This window comes from Oncorhynchus nerka, linkage group LG7 (genome assembly GCF_034236695.1).
Source record: "Oncorhynchus nerka isolate Pitt River linkage group LG7, Oner_Uvic_2.0, whole genome shotgun sequence".
In the NCBI taxonomy this organism is placed as follows: domain Eukaryota; kingdom Metazoa; phylum Chordata; class Actinopteri; order Salmoniformes; family Salmonidae; genus Oncorhynchus; species Oncorhynchus nerka.
The window spans coordinates 1,130,051-1,150,798 of NC_088402.1; the positions used below are offsets into that span (position 1 = coordinate 1,130,051).

The following is a 20,748-nucleotide window of genomic DNA, read 5'->3' on the forward strand; positions in this document are numbered from 1 at the left end:
AGTCTGACGTAAAGTAAAGCTAGTGGTTAGTAGTCTGATGTAAAGTAAGGCTAGTGGTTAGTAGTCTGACGTAAGGCTAGTGGTTAGTAGTCTGATGTAAAGCTAGTGGTTAGTAGTCTGATGTAAAGTAAGGCTAGCGGTTAGTAGTCTGATGTAAAGTAAGGCTAGTGGTTAGTAGTCTGATGTAAAGTAAGGCTAGTGGTTAGTAGTCTGATGTAAAGTAAGGCTAGTGGTTAGTAGTCTGATGTAAAGCTAGTGGTTAGTAGTCTGATGTAAAGCTAGTGGTTAGTAGTCTGATGTAAAGCTAGTGGTTAGTAGTCTGATGTAAAGTAAGGCTAGTGGTTAGTAGTCTGATGTAAAGTAAGGCTAGTGGTTAGTAGTCTGATGTAAAGTAAGGCTAGTGGTTAGTAGTCTGATGTAAAGTAAGGCTAGTGGTTAGTAGTCTGACGTAAAGTAAGGCTAGTGGTTAGTAGTCTGACGTAAAGTAAGGCTAGTGGTTAGTAGTCTGACGTAAAGTAAGGCTAGCGGTTAGTAGTCTGACGTAAAGTAAGGCTAGCGGTTAGTAGTCTGACGTAAAGGAAGGCTAGCGGTTAGTAGTCTGACGTAAAGGAAGGCTAGCGGTTAGTAGTCTGATGTAAAGCTAGTGGTTTGTAGTCTGATGTAAAGCTAATGGTTAGTAGTCTGACGTAAAGTAAGGCTAGTGGTTAGTAGTCTGACGTAAAGTAAGGCTAGTGGTTAGTAGTCTGATGTAAAGCTAGCGGTTAGTAGTCTGATGTAAAGCTAGTGGTTAGTAGTCTGACGTAAAGTAAGGCTAGTGGTTAGTAGTCTGACGTAAAGTAAGGCTAGTGGTTAGTAGTCTGACGTAAAGTAAGGCTAGTGGTTAGTAGTCTGATGTAAAGTAAGGCTAGCGGTTAGTAGTCTGATGTGATGTAAAGCTAGCGGTTAGTAGTCTGATGTAAAGCTAGCGGTTAGTAATCTGATGTAAAGTAAGGCTAGTGGTTAGTAGTCTGATGTAAAGCTAGCGGTTAGTAATCTGATGTAAAGGAAGGCTAGCGGTTAGTAGTCTGACGTAAAGGAAGGCTAGCGGTTAGTAGTCTGACGTAAAGGAAGGCTAGCGGTTAGTAGTCTGACGTAAAGGAAGGCTAGCGGTTAGTAGTCTGATGTAAAGTAAGGCTAGCGGTTAGTAGTCTGATGTAAAGTAAGGCTAGCGGTTAGTAGTCTGATGTAAAGTAAGGCTAGCGGTTAGTAGTCTGATGTAAAGTAAGGCTAGTGGTTAGTAGTCTGATGTAAAGTAAGGCTAGTGGTTAGTAGTCTGATGTAAAGTAAGGCTAGTGGTTAGTAGTCTGATGTAAAGTAAGGCTAGTGGTTAGTAGTCTGATGTAAAGTAAGGCTAGTGGTTAGTAGTCTGATGTAAAGTAAGGCTAGCAGGTTAGTAGTCTGATGTAAAGTAAGGCTAGCAGGTTAGTAGTCTGATGTAAAGTAAGGCTAGCAGGTTAGTAGTCTGACGTAAAGGAAGGCTAGCGGTTAGTAGTCTGATGTAAAGCTAGTGGTTAGTAGTCTGATGTAAAGTAAGGCTAGTGGTTAGTAGTCTGATGTAAAGTAAGGCTAGCGGTTAGTAGTCTGATGTAAGGCTAGTGGTTAGTAGTCTGATGTAAAGCTAGTGGTTAGTAGTCTGATGTAAAGCTAGCGGTTAGTAGTCTGATGTAAAGCTAGCGGTTAGTAGTCTGATGTAAAGCTAGCGGTTAGTAGTCTGATGTAAAGCTAGCGGTTAGTAGTCTGATGTAAAGCTAGCGGTTAGTAGTCTGATGTAAAGCTAGCGGTTAGTAGTCTGATGTAAAGCTAGTGGTTAGTAGTCTGATGTAAAGTAAGGCTAGCGGTTAGTAGTCTGATGTAAAGTAAGGCTAGCGGTTAGTAGTCTGACGTAAAGTAAAGCTAGTGGTTAGTAGTCTGACGTAAAGTAAGGCTAGTGGTTAGTCGTTAGTAGTCTGATGTAAAGTAAGGCTAGTGGTTAGTAGTCTGACGTAAAATAAGGCTAGTGGTTAGTAGTCTGATGTAAAGTAAGGCTAGTGGTTAGTAGTCTGATGTAAAGTAAGGCTAGTGGTTAGTAGTCTGATGTAAAGTAAGGCTAGTGGTTAGTAGTCTGATGTAAAGTAAGGCTAGTGGTTAGTAGTCTGATGTAAAGCTAGTGGTTAGTAGTCTGATGTAAAGTAAGGCTAGTGGTTAGTAGTCTGATGTAAAGTAAGGCTAGTGGTTAGTAGTCTGATGTAAAGTAAGGCTAGTGGTTAGTAGTCTGATGTAAAGTAAGGCTAGTGGATGTAAAGTAGTCTCTGATGTAAAGTAAGGCTAGTGGTTAGTAGTCTGACGTAAAGTAAGGCTAGTGGTTAGTAGTCTGACGTAAAGTAAGGCTAGTGGTTAGTAGTCTGACGTAAAGTAAGGCTAGCGGTTAGTAGTCTGACGTAAAGGAAGGCTAGCGGTTAGTAGTCTGACGTAAAGGTTAGGCTAGCGGTTAGTAGTCTGACGTAAAGGAAGGCTAGCGGTTAGTAGTCTGATGTAAAGCTAGTGGTTTGTAGTCTGATGTAAAGCTAATGGTTAGTAGTCTGACGTAAAGTAAGGCTAGTGGTTAGTAGTCTGACGTAAAGTAAGGCTAGTGGTTAGTAGTCTGATGTAAAGCTAGCGGTTAGTAGTCTGATGTAAAGCTAGTGGTTAGTAGTCTGACGTAAAGTAAGGCTAGTGGTTAGTAGTCTGACGTAAAGTAAGGCTAGTGGTTAGTAGTCTGACGTAAAGTAAGGCTAGCGGTTAGTAGTCTGATGTGATGTAAAGCTAGCGGTTAGTAGTCTGATGTAAAGCTAGCGGTTAGTAATCTGATGTAAAGTAAGGCTAGTGGTTAGTAGTCTGATGTAAAGCTAGCGGTTAGTAATCTGATGTAAAGGAAGGCTAGCGGTTAGTAGTCTGACGTAAAGGAAGGCTAGCGGTTAGTAGTCTGACGTAAAGGAAGGCTAGCGGTTAGTAGTCTGACGTAAAGGAAGGCTAGCGGTTAGTAGTCTGACGTAAAGGAAGGCTAGCGGTTAGTAGTCTGATGTAAAGTAAGGCTAGCGGTTAGTAGTCTGATGTAAAGTAAGGCTAGCGGTTAGTAGTCTGATGTAAAGTAAGGCTAGCGGTTAGTAGTCTGATGTAAAGTAAGGCTAGTGGTTAGTAGTCTGATGTAAAGTAAGGCTAGTGGTTAGTAGTCTGATGTAAAGTAAGGCTAGTGGTTAGTAGTCTGATGTAAAGTAAGGCTAGTGGTTAGTAGTCTGATGTAAAGTAAGGCTAGCAGGTTAGTAGTCTGATGTAAAGTAAGGCTAGCAGGTTAGTAGTCTGATGTAAAGTAAGGCTAGCAGGTTAGTAGTCTGACGTAAAGGAAGGCTAGCGGTTAGTAGTCTGATGTAAAGCTAGTGGTTAGTAGTCTGATGTAAAGTAAGGCTAGTGGTTAGTAGTCTGATGTAAAGTAAGGCTAGCGGTTAGTAGTCTGATGTAAGGCTAGTGGTTAGTAGTCTGATGTAAAGCTAGTGGTTAGTAGTCTGATGTAAAGCTAGCGGTTAGTAGTCTGATGTAAAGCTAGCGGTTAGTAGTCTGATGTAAAGCTAGCGGTTAGTAGTCTGATGTAAAGCTAGCGGTTAGTAGTCTGATGTAAAGCTAGCGGTTAGTAGTCTGATGTAAAGCTAGCGGTTAGTAGTCTGATGTAAAGTAAGGCTAGCGGTTAGTAGTCTGATGTAAAGTAAGGCTAGCGGTTAGTAGTCTGACGTAAAGTAAAGCTAGTGGTTAGTAGTCTGACGTAAAGTAAGGCTAGTGGTTAGTAGTCTGACGTAAGGCTAGTGGTTAGTAGTCTGATGTAAAGTAAGGCTAGTGGTTAGTAGTCTGACGTAAAGTAAGGCTAGTGGTTAGTAGTCTGACGTAAAGTAAGGCTAGTGGTTAGTAGTCTGATGTAAAGCTAGCGGTTAGTAGTCTGATGTAAAGTAAGGCTAGTGGTTAGTAGTCTGATGTAAAGCTAGTGGTTAGTAGTCTGATGTAAGGCTAGTGGTTAGTAGTCTGATGTAAAGTAAGGCTAGTGGTTAGTAGTCTGATGTAAAGCTAGTGGTTAGTAGTCTGATGTAAAGCTAGTGGTTAGTAGTCTGATGTAAAGTAAGGCTAGTGGTTAGTAGTCTGATGTAAAGTAAGGCTAGTGGTTAGTAGTCTGATGTAAAGTAAGGCTAGTGGTTAGTAGTCTGATGTAAAGTAAGGCTAGTGGTTAGTAGTCTGATGTAAAGTAAGGCTAGTGGTTAGTAGTCTGATGTAAAGTAAGGCTAGTGGTTAGTAGTCTGATGTAAAGTAAGGCTAGTGGTTAGTAGTCTGACGTAAAGTAAGGCTAGCGGTTAGTAGTCTGACGTAAAGTAAGGCTAGCGGTTAGTAGTCTGACGTAAAGTAAGGCTAGCGGTTAGTAGTCTGACGTAAAGCTAGTGGTTAGTAGTCTGATGTAAAGTAAGGCTAGTGGTTAGTAGTCTGATGTAAAGTAAGGCTAGCGGTTAGTAGTCTGATGTAAAGTAAGGCTAGTGGTTAGTAGTCTGATGTAAAGTAATGGTTAGTAGTCTGACGTAAAGTAAGGCTAGTGGTTAGTAGTCTGACGTAAAGTAAGGCTAGTGGTTAGTAGTCTGATGTAAAGCTAGTGGTTAGTAGTCTGATGTAAAGCTAGTGGTTAGTAGTCTGATGTAAAGTAAGGCTAGTGGTTAGTAGTCTGACGTAAAGTAAGGCTAGTGGTTAGTAGTCTGATGTAAAGTAAGGCTAGCGGTTAGTAGTCTGATGTGATGTAAGGCTAGCGGTTAGTAGTCTGATGTAAAGCTAGCGGTTAGTAGTCTGATGTAAAGTAAGGCTAGTGGTTAGTAGTCTGACGTAAAGTAAGGCTAGTGGTTAGTAGTCTGATGTAAAGTAAGGCTAGTGGTTAGTAGTCTGATGTAAAGTAAGGCTAGCGGTTAGTAGTCTGATGTAAAGTAAGGCTAGCGGTTAGTAGTCTGACGTAAAGTAAGTCTGACGTAAAGCTAGTGGTTAGTAGTCTGATGTAAAGTAAGGCTAGCGGTTAGTAGTCTGATGTAAAGGCTAGCGGTTAGTAGTCTGATGTAAAGTAAGGCTAGCGGTTAGTAGTCTGATGTAAAGCTAAGTAGTCTGATGTAAAGCTAGCGGTTAGTAGTCTGATGTAAAGTAAGGCTAGTGGTTAGTAGTCTGATGTAAAGTAAGGCTAGTGGTTAGTAGTCTGATGTAAAGTAAGGCTAGTGGTTAGTAGTCTGATGTAAAGTAAGGCTAGTGGTTAGTAGTCTGATGTAAAGTAAGGCTAGTGGTTAGTAGTCTGATGTAAAGTAAGGCTAGTGGTTAGTAGTCTGATGTAAAGTAAGGTCTGATGTAAGGCTAGGTTAGTAGTCTGATGTAAAGTAAGGCTAGTGGTTAGTAGTCTGATGTAAAGCTAGTGGTTAGTAGTCTGATGTAAAGTAAGGCTAGTGGTTAGTAGTCTGATGTAAAGTAAGGCTAGTGGTTAGTAGTCTGATGTAAAGTAAGGCTAGTGGTTAGTAGTCTGATGTAAAGTAAGGCTAGTGGTTAGTAGTCTGATGTAAAGCTAGCGGTTAGTAGTCTGAGTCTGAAAGTAAGGCTAGTGGTTAGTAGTCTGATGTAAAGTAAGGCTAGTGGTTAGTAGTCTGATGTAAAGCTAGCGGTTAGTAGTCTGATGTAAAGCTAGTGGTTAGTAGTCTGATGTAAAGCTAGCGGTTAGTAGTCTGATGTAAAGCTAGTGGTTAGTAGTCTGATGTAAAGCTAGTGGTTAGTAGTCTGATGTAAAGTAAGGCTAGCGGTTAGTAGTCTGATGTAAAGTAAGGCTAGCGGTTAGTAGTCTGATGTAAAGTAAAGCTAGTGGTTAGTAGTCTGATGTAAAGTAAGGCTAGTGGTTAGTAGTCTGATGTAAAGGCTAGTGGTTAGTAGTCTGATGTAAAGTAAGGCTAGTGGTTAGTAGTCTGACGTAAAAAAAGTAAGGCTAGTGGTTAGTAGTCTGATGTAAAGTAAGGCTAGTGGTTAGTAGTCTGAGTAAAGCTGGTTAGTAGTCTGATGTAAAGTAAGGCTAGTGGTTAGTAGTCTGATGTAAAGCTAGTGGTTAGTAGTCTGATGTAAAGCTAGTAGTCTGATGTAAAAGCTAGTGGTTAGTAGTCTGATGTAAAGCTAGTGGTTAGTAGTCTGATGTAAAGTAAGGCTAGTGGTTAGTAGTCTGACGTAAAGTAAGGCTAGTGGTTAGTAGTCTGATGTAAAGTAAGGCTAGTGGTTAGTAGTCTGATGTAAAGTAAGGCTAGTGGTTAGTAGTCTGATGTAAAGTAAGGCTAGTGGTTAGTAGTCTGATGTAAAGTAAGGCTAGTGGTTAGTAGTCTGATGTAAAGTAAGGCTAGTGGTTAGTAGTCTGATGTAAAGTAAGGCTAGTGGTTAGTAGTCTGACTAAAGTAAGGCTAGTTAGTAGTCTGATGTAAAGCTAGTGGTTAGTAGTCTGATGTAAAGTAAGGCTAGTGGTTAGTAGTCTGATGTAAAGTAAGGCTAGTGGTTAGTAGTCTGATGTAAAGCTAAGGCGGTTAGTAGTCTGATGTAAAGCTAGCGGTTAGTAGTCTGATGTAAAGCTAGCGGTTAGTAGTCTGATGTAAAGTAAGGCTAGTGGTTAGTAGTCTGACGTAAAGTAAGGCTAGTGGTTAGTAGTCTGATGTAAAGTAAGGCTAGTGGTTAGTAGTCTGATGTAAAGCTAGCGGTTAGTAGTCTGATGTAAAGTAAGGCTAGTGGTTAGTAGTCTGATGTAAAGCTAGTGGTTAGTAGTCTGATGTAAGGCTAGTGGTTAGTAGTCTGATGTAAAGTAAGGCTAGTGGTTAGTAGTCTGATGTAAAGCTAGTGGTTAGTAGTCTGACATAAAGTAAAGCTAGTGGTTAGTAGTCTGATGTAAAGTAAGGCTAGTGGTTAGTAGTCTGATGTAAAGTAAGGCTAGTGGTTAGTAGTCTGATGTAAAGTAAGGCTAGTGGTTAGTAGTCTGACGTAAAGTAAGGCTAGTGGTTAGTAGTCTGATGTAAAGCTAGTGGTTAGTAGTCTGATGTAAAGTAAGGCTAGTGGTTAGTAGTCTGACGTAAAGTAAAGCTAGTGGTTAGTAGTCTGATGTAAAGTAAGGCTAGCGGTTAGTAGTCTGACGTAAAGTAAGGCTAGCGGTTAGTAGTCTGATGTAAAGTAAGGCTAGCTGTTAGTAGTCTGACGTAAAGTAAGGCTAGCGGTTAGTAGTCTGATGTAAAGCTAGCGGTTAGTAGTCTGATGTAAAGCTAGTGGTTAGTAGTCTGATGTAAAGTAAGGCTAGTGGTTAGTAGTCTGATGTAAGGCTAGTGGTTAGTAGTCTGACGTAAGGCTAGTGGTTAGTAGTCTGACGTAAGGCTAGTGGTTAGTAGTCTGATGTAAAGTAAGGCTAGTGGTTAGTAGTCTGACGTAAGGCTAGTGGTTAGTAGTCTGATGTAAAGTAAGGCTAGTGGTTAGTAGTCTGATGTAAAGTAAGGCTAGTGGTTAGTAGTCTGATGTAAAGTAAGGCTAGTGGTTAGTAGTCTGATGTAAAGTAAGGCTAGTGGTTAGTAGTCTGATGTAAAGTAAGGCTAGTGGTTAGTAGTCTGACGTAAAGTAAGGCTAGTGGTTAGTAGTCTGATGTAAAGCTAGTGGTTAGTAGTCTGATGTAAAGTAAGGCTAGTGGTTAGTAGTCTGATGTAAAGCTAGTGGTTAGTAGTCTGATGTAAAGTAAAGTCTGATGTAAAGCTAGCGGTTAGTAGTCTGATGTAAAGTAAGGCTAGTGGTTAGTAGTCTGACGTAAAGTAAGGCTAGTGGTTAGTAGTCTGACGTAAAGTAAGGCTAGCGGTTAGTAGTCTGATGTAAAGCTAGCGGTTAGTAGTCTGATGTAAAGTTAAGGCTAGTGGTTAGTAGTCTGATGTAAAGCTAGTGGTTAGTAGTCTGATGTAAGGCTAGTGGTTAGTAGTCTGATGTAAAGTAAGGCTAGTGGTTAGTAGTCTGATGTAAAAGGCTAGTGGTTAGTAGTCTGACGTAAAGCTAGTGGTTAGTAGTCTGATGTAAAGTAAGGCTAGTGGTTAGTAGTCTGATGTAAAGTAAGGCTAGTGGTTAGTAGTCTGATGTAAAGTAAGGCTAGTGGTTAGTAGTCTGACGTAAAGTAAGGCTAGTGGTTAGTAGTCTGATGTAAAAGGCTAGTGGTTAGTAGTCTGATGTAAAGTAAGGCTAGTGGTTAGTAGTCTGACGTAAAGTAAGGCTAGTGGTTAGTAGTCTGATGTAAAAGGCTAAGGCTAGTCGGTTAGTAGTCTGATGTAAAGCTAAGGCTAGTGGTTAGTCGTTAGTAGTCTGATGTAAAGCTAGCGGTTAGTAGTCTGATGTAAAGCTAAGGCTAGTAGTCTGATGTAAAAAGGAAGGCTGGTTAGTAGTCTGATGTAAAGTAAGGCTAGTGGTTAGTAGTCTGATGTAAAGTAAGGCTAGTGGTTAGTAGTCTGATGTAAAGTAAGGCTAGTGGTTAGTAGTCTGACGTAAGGCTAGTGGTTAGTAGTCTGACGTAAGGCTAGTGGTTAGTAGTCTGACGTAAGGCTAGTGGTTAGTAGTCTGACGTAAGGCTAGTGGTTAGTAGTCTGATGTAAAGTAAGGCTAGTGGTTAGTAGTCTGATGTAAAGTAAGGCTAGTGGTTAGTAGTCTGACGTAAAGTAAAGCTAGTGGTTAGTAGTCTGATGTAAAGTAAGGCTAGTGGTTAGTAGTCTGATGTAAAGTAAGGCTAGTGGTTAGTAGTCTGATGTAAAGTAAGGCTAGTGGTTAGTAGTCTGATGTAAAGTAAGGCTAGTGGTTAGTAGTCTGACGTAAGGCTAGTGGTTAGTAGTCTGACGTAAGGCTAGTGGTTAGTAGTCTGATGTAAAGTAAGGCTAGTGGTTAGTAGTCTGATGTAAAGTAAGGCTAGTGGTTAGTAGTCTGACGTAAAGTAAAGCTAGTGGTTAGTAGTCTGATGTAAAGTAAGGCTAGTGGTTAGTAGTCTGATGTAAAGTAAGGCTAGTGGTTAGTAGTCTGTAAAGTAAAGCTAGTGGTTAGTAGTCTGATGTAAAGTAAAGCTAGTGGTTAGTAGTCTGATGTAAAGTAAAGCTAGCGGTTAGTAGTCTGATGTAAAGCTAGCGGTTAGTAGTCTGATGTAAAGTAAAGCTAGTGGTTAGTAGTCTGACGTAAAGTAAGGCTAGTGGTTAGTAGTCTGATGTAAAGTAAGGCTAGTTATCGGTTAGTAATCTCTGAAGTAAAGTAGGTGAATGACATTAGTAGTCAAGTAGCTGAGTGACATTGGTCAAAATGAAGTGCATTAATGTTCCAGGTCTGATACAAATGCATTACACATTTTCCAATCTTTTCCTGACCTCTGGAGCTTTGTGTCAGGCATGGCAGCAGGCCATCCCACATCCTATGCTTGTTCTGGTTGGTAAGTTGTCAAGGAGGGTGGTCATGTGTGTTTGATTAGACAGCCACCGGTTGAAGCCCACACCCTATGCAACGGAGCGTCGTATACAGTCCGCTCCAAAGTAGGTAAACAACGCTGCGTAAAGTGTATAGCGGCCTCAAGGGAACAGTGTAGCGGCCCCAAGGGAACAGTGTAGCGGCCCCAAGGGAACAGTGTAGCGGCCTCAAGGGAACAGTGTAGCGGCCCCAAGGGAACAGTGTAGCGGCCCCAAGGGAACAGTGTAAGGGAACAGTGGCCCCAAGGGAACAGTGTAGCGGCCCCAAGGGAACAGTGTAGCGGCCCCAAGGGAACAGTGTAGCGGCCCCAAGGGAACAGTGTAGCGGCCCCAAGGGAACAGTGTAGCGGCCCCAAGGGAACAGTGTAGCGGCCCCAAGGGAACAGTGTAGCGGCCCCAAGGGAACAGTGTAGCGGCCCCAAGGGAACAGTGTAGCGGCCCCAAGGGAACAGTGTAGCGGCCCCAAGGGAACAGTGTAGCGGCCTCAAGGGAACAGTGTAGCGGCCTCAAGGGAACAGTGTAGCATGAGAAGCTGTTTGCAGCTTACTGACATTGGTTTCACATGGATATGGTTATGCTGTTTATGGTTTTTAACTTGGGAGAGGAGAACTATCATATCCTTTCTGTTGCAGACAAAGTCCAAGAAGTTCTGTAAGCTGATGGTGTCTTGGATCAAAGCCAGTGGTTTCTCCAGGACTGTCGTGCTGTCCAGCAGTCATGCTTACCAGAGGGATGACCAACAGCTACTGGGGTACATAACTGCTATCTACCAGAATTACTATGTTCAACTAAACTTTTTTTCCATTCCATTTATCACATAAATATATGGAGTGCATGGCAGAGAGCTCTGACTGACAAATCCTACATAAAATATATAACAAGTATTTCGCTATCATTGTCCATGTTCCGATATTCCACCAATGAACGTGATGACAGACGAACGTGATGACAGACGAACGTGATGACAGACGAACGTGATGACAGACAAACGTGATGAACGTGATGACAGACGAACGTGATGACAGACGAACGTGATGACAGACGAACGTGATGACAGACGAACGTGATGACAGATGAACGTGATGACAGATGAACGTGATGACAGATGAACGTGATGACAGATGAACGTGATGACAGACGAACGTGATGAACGTGATGACAGACGAACGTGATGAACGTGATGACAGACGAACGTGATGAACGTGATGACAGATGAACGTGATGACAGATGAACGTGATGAACGTGATGACAGACGAACGTGATGACAGACGAACGTGATGACAGACGAACGTGATGACAGACGAACGTGATGACAGACGAACCCCTTCCTTGCTCGCAGGTCTCCCCTGCGTTACCTGCAGACTCCCTCCATGCAGAAGCTGACTGGTGACCGGCTGAAGGAGATGGAGTGGAAGGAGATGGAGACAGTATCTACCTTCCCTGGGGTTACTGACTCAGAGCAGCGCCTCTATATACCTGGAGGGGGCGCCACTAAAGGCCTCTTCACTGACAGGTACAGGAGACTGACGGGGGGTGTAGGTAGAAGTCACCTCTGAACACTGATACAGGATCATATTTGTTTTTACTGGCTATATTATCCTCACACATGCAGTGTGGAACGCTGAACACTAGATCTGATAAAGAGGAATATGCAGAGAATCATTGTATAGTGTAGTATAGGTAGTATAAGGTAGTATAGTGTAGAGAATCATTGTATAGTGTAGTATAGTGTAGTATAGGTAGTAGAGTGCAGAGAATCATTGTATAGTGTAGTATAGGTAGTATAAGGTAGTATAGTGTAGAGAATCATTGTATAGTGTAGTAGAGTGCAGAGAATCATTGTATAGTGTAGTAGAGTGCAGAGAATCATTGTATAGTGTAGTATAAGGTAGTATAGGTAGTAGAGTGTAGAGAATCATTGTATAGTGTAGTATAGGTAGTATAGGTAGTAGAGTGCAGAGAATCATTGTATAGTGTAGTAGAGTGCAGAAAATCATTGTATAGTGTAGTAGAGTGTAGAGAATCATTGTATAGTGTAGTATAGTGTAGTATAGGTAGTAGAGTGCAGAGAATCATTGTATAGTGTAGTAGAGTGCAGAGAATCATTGTGTAGTATAGTGTAGTATAGGTAGTAGAGTGTAGAGAATCATTGTATAGTGTAGTATAGGTAGTATAGGTAGTATAAGGTAGTATAGTGTAGAGAATCATTGTATAGTGTAGTATAAGGTAGTAGAGTGTAGAGAATCATTGTATAGTGTAGTGTAGTATAGTGTAGTATAAGGTAGTAGAGTGTAGAGAATCATTGTATAGTGTAGTATAAGGTAGTATAGTGTAGAGAATCATTGTATAGTATAGTGTAGTATAGGTAGTAGAGTGTAGAGAATCATTGTATAGTGTAGTATAAGGTAGTATAGTGTAGAGAATCATTGTAGAGTGCAGAGAATCATTGTATAGTGTAGTGTAGTATAGTGTAGTATAGTGTAGTATAGTGTAGTATAAGGTAGTAGAGTGTAGAGAATCATTGTATAGTGTAGTATAGGTAGTATAGGTAGTAGAGTGCAGAGAATCATTGTATAGTGTAGTAGAGTGCAGAGAATCATTGTATAGTGTAGTAGAGTGTAGAGAATCATTGTATAGTGTAGTATAGTGTAGTATAAGGTAGTATAGTGTAGAGAATCATTGTATAGTGTAGTGTAGTATAGTGTAGTATAGTGTAGTATAAGGTAGTAGAGTGTAGAGAATCATTGTATAGTGTAGTGTAGTGTAGTATAGTGTAGTATAAGGTAGTAGAGTGTAGAGAATCATTGTATAGTGTAGTATAAGGTAGTAGAGTGTAGAGAATCATAGTGTAGTATAAGGTAGAGTGTAGAAAATCATAGTATAGTGTAGTATAGGTAGTATAGGTAGTATAAGGTAATATAGTGTAGAAAATCATAGTATAGTGTAGTATAAGGTAGTATAGTGTAGAGAATCATAGTATAGTGTAGTATAAGGTAGTAGAGTGTAGAAAATCATAGTATAGGTAGTATAAGGTAGTATAGTGTAGAGAATCATTGTATAGTGTAGTGTAGTAGAGTGTAGAGAATCATAGTATGAGGTAGTAGAGTGTAGAGAATCATAGTATAGTGTAGTATAAGGTAGTATAGTGTAGAGAATCATTGTATAGTGTAGTATAGTGTAGTATAGGTAGTAGAGTGTAGAGAATCATTGTATAGTGTAGTATAAGGTAGTATAGTGTAGAGAATCATTGTATAGTGTAGTAGAGTGCAGAGAATCATTGTATAGTGTAGTATACGGTAGTAGAGTGCAGATAATCATTGTATAGTATAGTGTAGTATAGTGTAGTATAGGTAGTAGAGTGTAGAGAATCATTGTATAGTGTAGTATAGGTAGTATAAGGTAGTATAGTGTAGAGAATCATTGTATAGTATAGTGTAGTATAGTATAGTGTAGTATAAGGTAGTAGAGTGTAGAGAATCATTGTATAAGGTAGTAGAGTGTAGAGAATCATTGTATAGTGTAGTGTAGTATAGTGTAGTATAAGGTAGTAGAGTGTAGAGAATCATTGTATAGTGTAGTATAAGGTAGTATAGTGTAGAGAATCATTGTATAGTATAGTGTAGTATAGTGTAGTATAGGTAGTAGAGTGTAGAGAATCATTGTATAGTGTAGTATAGGTAGTATAAGGTAGTATAGTGTAGAGAATCATTGTATAGTGTAGTATAAGGTAGTAGAGTGTAGAGAATCATAGTATAGTGTAGTATAAGGTAGTAGAGTGTAGAAAATCATAGTATAGGTAGTATAAGGTAGTATAGTGTAGAGAATCATTGTATAGTGTAGTGTAGTAGAGTGTAGAGAATCATAGTATGAGGTAGTAGAGTGTAGAGAATCATAGTATAGTGTAGTATAAGGTAGTATAGTGTAGAGAATCATTGTATAGTGTAGTATAGTGTAGTATAGGTAGTAGAGTGTAGAGAATCATTGTATAGTGTAGTATAGGTAGTATAAGGTAGTATAGTGTAGAGAATCATTGTATAGTGTAGTAGAGTGCAGAGAATCATTGTATAGTGTAGTATAAGGTAGTAGAGTGCAGATAATCATTGTATAGTATAGTGTAGTATAGTGTAGTATAGGTAGTAGAGTGTAGAGAATCATTGTATAGTGTAGTATAGGTAGTATAAGGTAGTAGAGTGTAGAGAATCATTGTATAAGGTAGTAGAGTGTAGAGAATCATTGTATAGTATAGTGTAGTATAGTGTAGTATAAGGTAGTAGAGTGTAGAGAATCATTGTATAAGGTAGTAGAGTGTAGAGAATCATTGTATAGTGTAGTGTAGTATAGTGTAGTATAAGGTAGTAGAGTGTAGAGAATCATTGTATAGTGTAGTATAAGGTAGTAGAGTGTAGAGAATCATTGTATAGTGTAGTATAGGTAGTATAAGGTAGTATAGTGTAGAGAATCATTGTATAGTGTAGTAGAGTGCAGAGAATCATTGTATAGTGTAGTAGAGTGCAGAGAATCATTGTATAGTGTAGTGTAGTATAGTGTAGTATAGTGTAGTAGAGTGTAGAGAATCATTGTATAGTGTAGTATAGGTAGTATAAGGTAGTATAGTGTAGAGAATCATTGTATAGTGTAGTGTAGTATAGTGTAGTATAGTGTAGTATAGTGTAGTATAAGGTAGTAGAGTGTAGAGAATCATTGTATAGTGTAGTGTAGTAGTATAGTGTAGTATAGTGTAGTATAGTGTAGTATAAGGTAGTAGAGTGTAGAGAATCATTGTATAGTGTAGTATAAGGTAGTACAGTGTAGAGAATCATTGTATAGTGTAGTGTAGTATAGTGTAGTATAAGGTAGTAGGGTGTAGAGAATCATTGTATAGTGTAGTATAAGGTAGTAGAGTGTAGAAAATCATAGTGTAGTATAGGTAGTATAGGTAGTATAAGGTAATATAGTGTAGAAAATCATAGTATAGTGTAGTATAGGTAGTATAAGGTAGTATAGTGTAGAGAATCATTGTATAGTGTAGTATAGGTAGTATAAGGTAGTATAGTGTAGAGAATCATTGTATAGTGTAGTATAAGGTAGTAGAGTGTAGAGAATCATAGTATAGTGTAGTATAAGGTAGTAGAGTGTAGAAAATCATAGTATAGGTAGTATAGGTAGTATAAGGTAGTATAGTGTAGAGAATCATTGTATAATGTAGTGTAGTAGAGTGTAGAGAATCATAGTATAAGGTAGTAGAGTGTAGAGAATCATAGTATAGTGTAGTATAAGGTAGTATAGTGTAGAGAATCATAGTATAGTGTAGTATAGGTAGTATAAGGTAGTATAGTGTAGAGAATCATTGTATAGTGTAGTATAAGGTAGTAGAGTGTAGAAAATCATAGTATAGGTAGTATAAGGTAGTAGAGTGTAGAGAATCATAGTATAGTGTAGTATAAGGTAGTAGAGTGTAGAAAATCATAGTATAGGTAGTATAGGTAGTATAAGGTAGTATAGTGTAGAGAATCATAGTATAGTGTAGTATAGGTAGTATAAGGTAGTAGAGTGTAGAGAATCATAGTGTAGTATAAGGTAGTGTAGAAAATCATAGTATAGGTAGTATAAGGTAGTATAGTGTAGAGAATCATTGTATAGTGTAGTATAAGGTAGTATAAGGTAGTAGAGGTAGTATAGTGTAGAGAATCATAGTATAGGTAGTATAGTGTAGAGAATCATAGTATAGGTAGTATAGTGTAGAGAATCATAGTATAGGTAGTATAAGGTAGTATAGGTAGTATAAGTGTAGAGAATCATAGTATAGGTAGTATAGGTAGTATAAGAGGTAGTATAGGGTAATATAGGTAGTATAGGGTAATATAGGTAGTATAAGGTAGTAGAGTGTAGAGAATCATAGTATAAGGTAGTATAGGTAGTATAAGGTAGTAGAGTGTAGAGAATCATAGTATAAGGTAGTATAGGTAGTATAAGGTAGTATAGGTAGTAGAGTGTAGAGAATCATTGTGTAATATAAGGTAATGTAGTGTAGAGAATCATAGTATAGGTAGTATAAGGTAGTATAGTGTAGAGAATCATAGTATAGGTAGTATAAGGTAGTATAGTGTAGAGAATCATAGTGTAGTATAAGGTAGTATAGTGTAGAGAATCATTGTATTGTATAAGGTAGTATAGTGTAGAGAATCATAGTATAGTATAGTATAGTGTAGTATAAGGTAGTAGAGTGTAGAGAATCATTGTATAGTGTAGTGTAGTATAGTGTAGTATAAGGTAGTAGAGTGTAGAGAATCATTGTATAGTGTAGTATAAGGTAGTATAGTGTAGAGAATCATTGTATAAGGTAGTATAAGGTAGTATAGTGTAGAGAATCATTGTATAGTGTAGTGTAGTATAGTGTAGTATAGGTAGTAGAGTGCAGAGAATCATTGTATAGTGTAGTATAGGTAGTATAAGGTAGTATAGTGTAGAGAATCATTGTATAGTGTAGTAGAGTGCAGAGAATCATTGTATAGTGTAGTATAAGGTAGTAGAGTGCAGAGAATCATTGTATAGTATAGTGTAGTATAGTGTAGTATAGGTAGTAGAGTGTAGAGAATCATTAGTATAAGGTAGTATAGTGTAGAGAATCATTGTAGTAGTAGTAGGTCATTGTATAAGGTAGTATAGTGTAGAGAATCATTGTATAGTGTAGTAGAGTGTAGAGAATCATTGTATAGTATAGTGTAGTATAAGGTAGTAGAGTGTAGAGAATCATTGTATAAGGTAGTAGAGTGTAGAGAATCATTGTATAGTGTAGTATAGTGTAGAGAATCATAGTATAGTGTAGAGAATCATAGTATAGTGTAGTATAGGTAGTATAAGGTAGTATAGTGTAGAGAATCATAGTATAGTGTAGTATAGGTAGTATAAGGTAGTATAGTGTAGAGAATCATTGTATAGTGTAGTATAGGTAGTAAGGTAGTATAGTGTAGTCATAGTATAGTGTAGTATAATATAAGGTAGTATAGTGTAGTATAGTGTAGTATAGGTAGTATAAGGTAGTATAGTGTAGAGAATCATTGTATAGTGTAGTAGTATAGGTAGTAGAGTGTAGAAAATCATAGTATAGTGTAGTATAGGTAGTATAGGTAGTATAAGGTAGTATAGTGTAGAGAATCATAGTATAGTGTAGTATAGGTAGTATAAGGTAGTAGAGTGTAGAGAATCATAGTGTAGTATAAGGTAGTGTAGAAAATCATAGTATAGGTAGTATAAGGTAGTATAGTGTAGAGAATCATTGTATAGTGTAGTATAAGGTAGTATAAGGTAGTAGAGGTAGTATAGTGTAGAGAATCATAGTATAGGTAGTATAGTGTAGAGAATCATAGTATAGGTAGTATAGTGTAGAGAATCATAGTAAAGGTAGTATAAGGTAGTATAGGTAGTAGAGTGTAGAGAATCATAGTATAGTGTAGTATAGGTAGTATGAGGTAGTATAGGGTAATATAGGTAGTATAGGGTAATATAGGTAGTATAAGGTAGTATAGGTAGTAGAGTGTAGAGAATCATAGTATAAGGTAGTATAGGTAGTATAGGTAGTATAAGGTAGTAGAGTGTAGAGAATCATAGTATAAGGTAGTATAAGGTAGTATAGGTAGTATAAGGTAGTAGAGTGTAGAGAATCATAGTATAAGGTAGTATAGGTAGTATAAGGTAGTATAGTGTAGAGAATCATAGTATAGGTAGTATAAGGTAGTATAGTGTAGAGAATCATAGTGTAGTATAAGGTAGTATAGTGTAGAGAATCATAGTGTAGTATAAGGTAGTATAGTGTAGAGAATCATAGTATAGGTAGTATAGGTAGTATATGGTAGTATAGTGTAGAGAATCATAGTATAGGTAGTATAGTGTAGAGAATCATAGTATAAGGTAATATAGGTAGTATAGGTAGTATATGGTAGTATAGTGTAGAGAATCATAGTATAGGTAGTATAGTGTAGAGAATCATTGTATAGTGTAGTATAAGGTAGTATAAGGTAGTATAGGTAGTAGAGTGTAGAGAATCATAGTATAGTGTAGTATAGTGTAGAGAATCATAGTATAGGTAGTATAGTGTAGAGAATCATTGTATAGTGTAGTATAAGGTAGTAGAGGTAGTATAGTGTAGAGAATCATAGTATAAGGTAGTATAGTGTAGAGAATCATTGTATAGTGTAGTAGAGTGTAGAGAATCATAGTATAGGTAGTATAGGTAGTATAGTGTAGAGAATCATTGTATAGGTAGTATAAGGTAGTATAGGTAGTATAGGGTAATATAGGTAGTATAGGGTAGTATAGGTAGTATAAGGTAGTAGAGTGTAGAGAATCATAGTATAGGTAGTATAAGGTAGTAGAGTGTAGAGAATCATTGTAGAGGTAGTAGAGGTAGTAGAGGTAGTAGAGGTAGTATAAGGTAGTAGAGTGTAGAAAATCATAGTATAGGTAGTATAAGGTAGTATAGTGTAGAGAATCATTGTATAGTGTAGTATAAGGTAGTATAAGGTAGTATAGTGTAGTATAGGGTAATATAGGTAGTATAGGGTAATATAGGTAGTATAGGGTGTATAAGGTAGTATAGTGTAATATAGGTAGTATAGTGTAGTATAGGGTAATATAGGTATTATAGGGTGTATAAGGTAGTATAGTGTAATATAGGTAGTATAGTGTAGTATAGGGTAATATAGGTAGTATAGGGTAATATAGGTAGTATAGGGTGTATAAGGTAGTATAGTGTAGTATAGGGTAATATAGGTAGTATAGGGTGTGTAGTATAGGGTAATATAGGTAGTATAGGGTGTATAAGATAGTGTAGAGAATCATTGTACCATCTAAACCGCTGTGAAATTGCTTTTCCATATTGTATTTTCAGATGTTTGAGGCTGATGTACCAAACAGAAAGTAAAAGATGCAAAACCTACATTTAAGAATGGGAAGTATAGAGATCTGTACCGCGTCTTAGACTGGCTTTCAATGAGGCTTTAAGGTTTTCTCCATGTCTCTGTGTTCCAGCTGTGCGGAGGACATTCCTCTCCATGTTGTTGTCTCTGTGTTCCAGCTGTGCTGAGGACATTCCTCTCCATGTTGTTGTCTCTGTATTCCAGCTGTGCGGAGGACATTCCTCTCCATGTTGTTGTCTCTGTGTTCCAGCTGTGCTGAGGACATTCTTCTCCATGGTGTTGTCTCTGTGTTCCAGCTGTGCGGAGGACATTCTTCTCCATGGTGTTGTCTCTGTGTTCCAGCTGTGCTGAGGACATTCTTCTCCATGTTGTTGTCTCTGTGTTCCAGCTGTGCGGAGGACATTCCTCTCCATGTTGTTGTCTCTGTGTTCCAGCTGTGCGGAGGACATTCCTCTCCATGTTGTTGTCTCTGTGTTCCAGCTGTGCGGAGGACATTCCTCTCCATGTTGTTGTCTCTGTGTTCCAGCTGTGCTGAGGACATTCTTCTCCATGTTGTTGTCTCTGTGTTCCAGCTGTGCGGAGGACATTCCTCTCCATGTTGTTGTCTCTGTGTTCCAGCTGTGCGGAGGACATTCTTCTCCATGGTGTTGTCTCTGTGTTCCAGCTGTGCTGAGGACATTCCTCTCCATGTTGTTGTCTCTGTGTTCCAGCTGTGCGGAGGACATTCCTCTCCATGTTGTTGTCTCTGTGTTCCAGCTGTGCTGAGGACATTCCTCTCCATGTTGTTGTCTCTGTGTTCCAGCTGTGCTGAGGACATTCCTCTCCATGTTGTTGTCTCTGTGTTCCAGCTGTGCGGAGGACATTCCTCTGGTGGTGGTGTTGATCTTCTGCTCTGAAGGAGACAACATCCCAGACGCCTTCACTCTCCTCAACCACCTCAACACCTGGCTCCACCTAGTGGACGCACCTGTAAGTGCTACTGTATGAGTACAGCCATATGATGTTATGGTTGCTTGTATATGTATTTACATTTGAGTTATTAAGAAGACACTCTTGTCCAGAGCAACTTAGTCAGTGCATTCAACTAAGTTAAGTAGGGAAAACAAGTACATGTCACATTCATTACAAGTACACCCTTTGAAATAGTCACTAACCTCTAGTTGCACGTGACATGCTGGTAGAATTACGTATAAAAATGGAAGTTTCCCTGAATTAAAGTCCCGGCCTCTAGGAGCGCCGCATCTGGGTGAGCATTTTCTTGTTTGCTTACGGCCTTATACAGCTGGTTGGTGGTAAATAGACAGCTACGAAGAATCTAGATGAACTCTGTTGGTAAATATTATGGTCTGCAGCTTATCGTGAGGTACTCTACCTCAGGTGAGCAAAACCTTGAGACTTCCTTTATATTAGAGATTGTGCACCAGCTGTTGACAGAGATGCACACCACCCCCTCCCTGATCTTACCGGTGGCTGCTGTTCTGTCTTGCCAAGGCACAGAAAAAACAGCTAACTGTATATTATCCATGTCGTTGTTCAGCCATGACTCTGAAACACAGGATGTCAGTTATTCATGCCTATTCCATCCTTCATAGGCCCAGACGGAGCCAAAGTGGAGGATACCAGCATCATGGAGGCTTCTCTTTGGCAGTGGCATCCCCCCTGCACTCTTCTAAATCACCCAGTGGAATCTCCCCTGCCCCAACTCTCCTAAATCACTCCCTGCCCCAACTCTCCTAAATCACCCCCTGCCCCAACTCTCCTAAATCACCCCCTGCCCCAACTCTCCTAAATCACTCCCTGCCCCAACTCTCCTAAATCACCCCCTGCCCCAACTCTCCTAAATCACTCCCTGCCCCAACTCTCCTAAATCACCCCCTGCCCCAACTCTCCTAAATCACCCCTGCTCTCCTAAATCACCCCTGCCCCAACTCTCCTAACTCTCCTAAATCACCCCCTGCCCCAACTCTCCTAAATCACCCCAACTGCCCCAACTCTCCTAAATCACCCCCTGCCCCAACTCTCCTAAATCACCCCCTGCCCCAACTCTCCTAAATCACCCCCTGCCCCAACTCTCCTAAATCACCCAGTGGAATCTCCCCTGCCCCAACTCTTCTAAATCACCCCTGCCCCAACTCTCCTAAATCACCCCCTGCCCCAACTCTCCTAAATCACCCCCTGCCCCAACTCTCCTAAATCACCCCCCCCTGCCCCAACTCTCCTAAATCACCCAGTGGAATCTCCCTGCCCCAACTCTTCTAAATCACCCCCTGCCCCAAATCTCCTAAATCACCCCCTG

General features: G+C 39.4%; 1 protein-coding gene across 3 annotated transcripts in view; it reads left to right on the forward strand.

The window, feature by feature from the left end:
* psmg2 (proteasome (prosome, macropain) assembly chaperone 2) overlaps positions 1-20,303 on the forward strand; it is a 41,340-nt gene extending 21,037 nt beyond the window's left edge. The window contains exons 4-7 of one of the 3 annotated variants that reach the window (XM_065020087.1): positions 10,169-10,287; positions 10,877-11,050; positions 19,301-19,421; positions 20,045-20,303. In XM_065020087.1, coding sequence (XP_064876159.1) covers positions 10,169-10,287; positions 10,877-11,050; positions 19,301-19,421; positions 20,045-20,125 — 495 coding nt within the window. In that variant the 3' untranslated portion in view covers positions 20,126-20,303. Of the gene's footprint in view, positions 1-10,168; positions 10,288-10,876; positions 11,051-18,424; positions 18,922-19,300; positions 19,422-20,044 lie in introns of those variants that run through there. The other 2 variants (XM_065020088.1, XM_065020089.1) reach the window with 2 other exon arrangements.
* Positions 20,304-20,748: the final 445 nt, after the last annotated feature.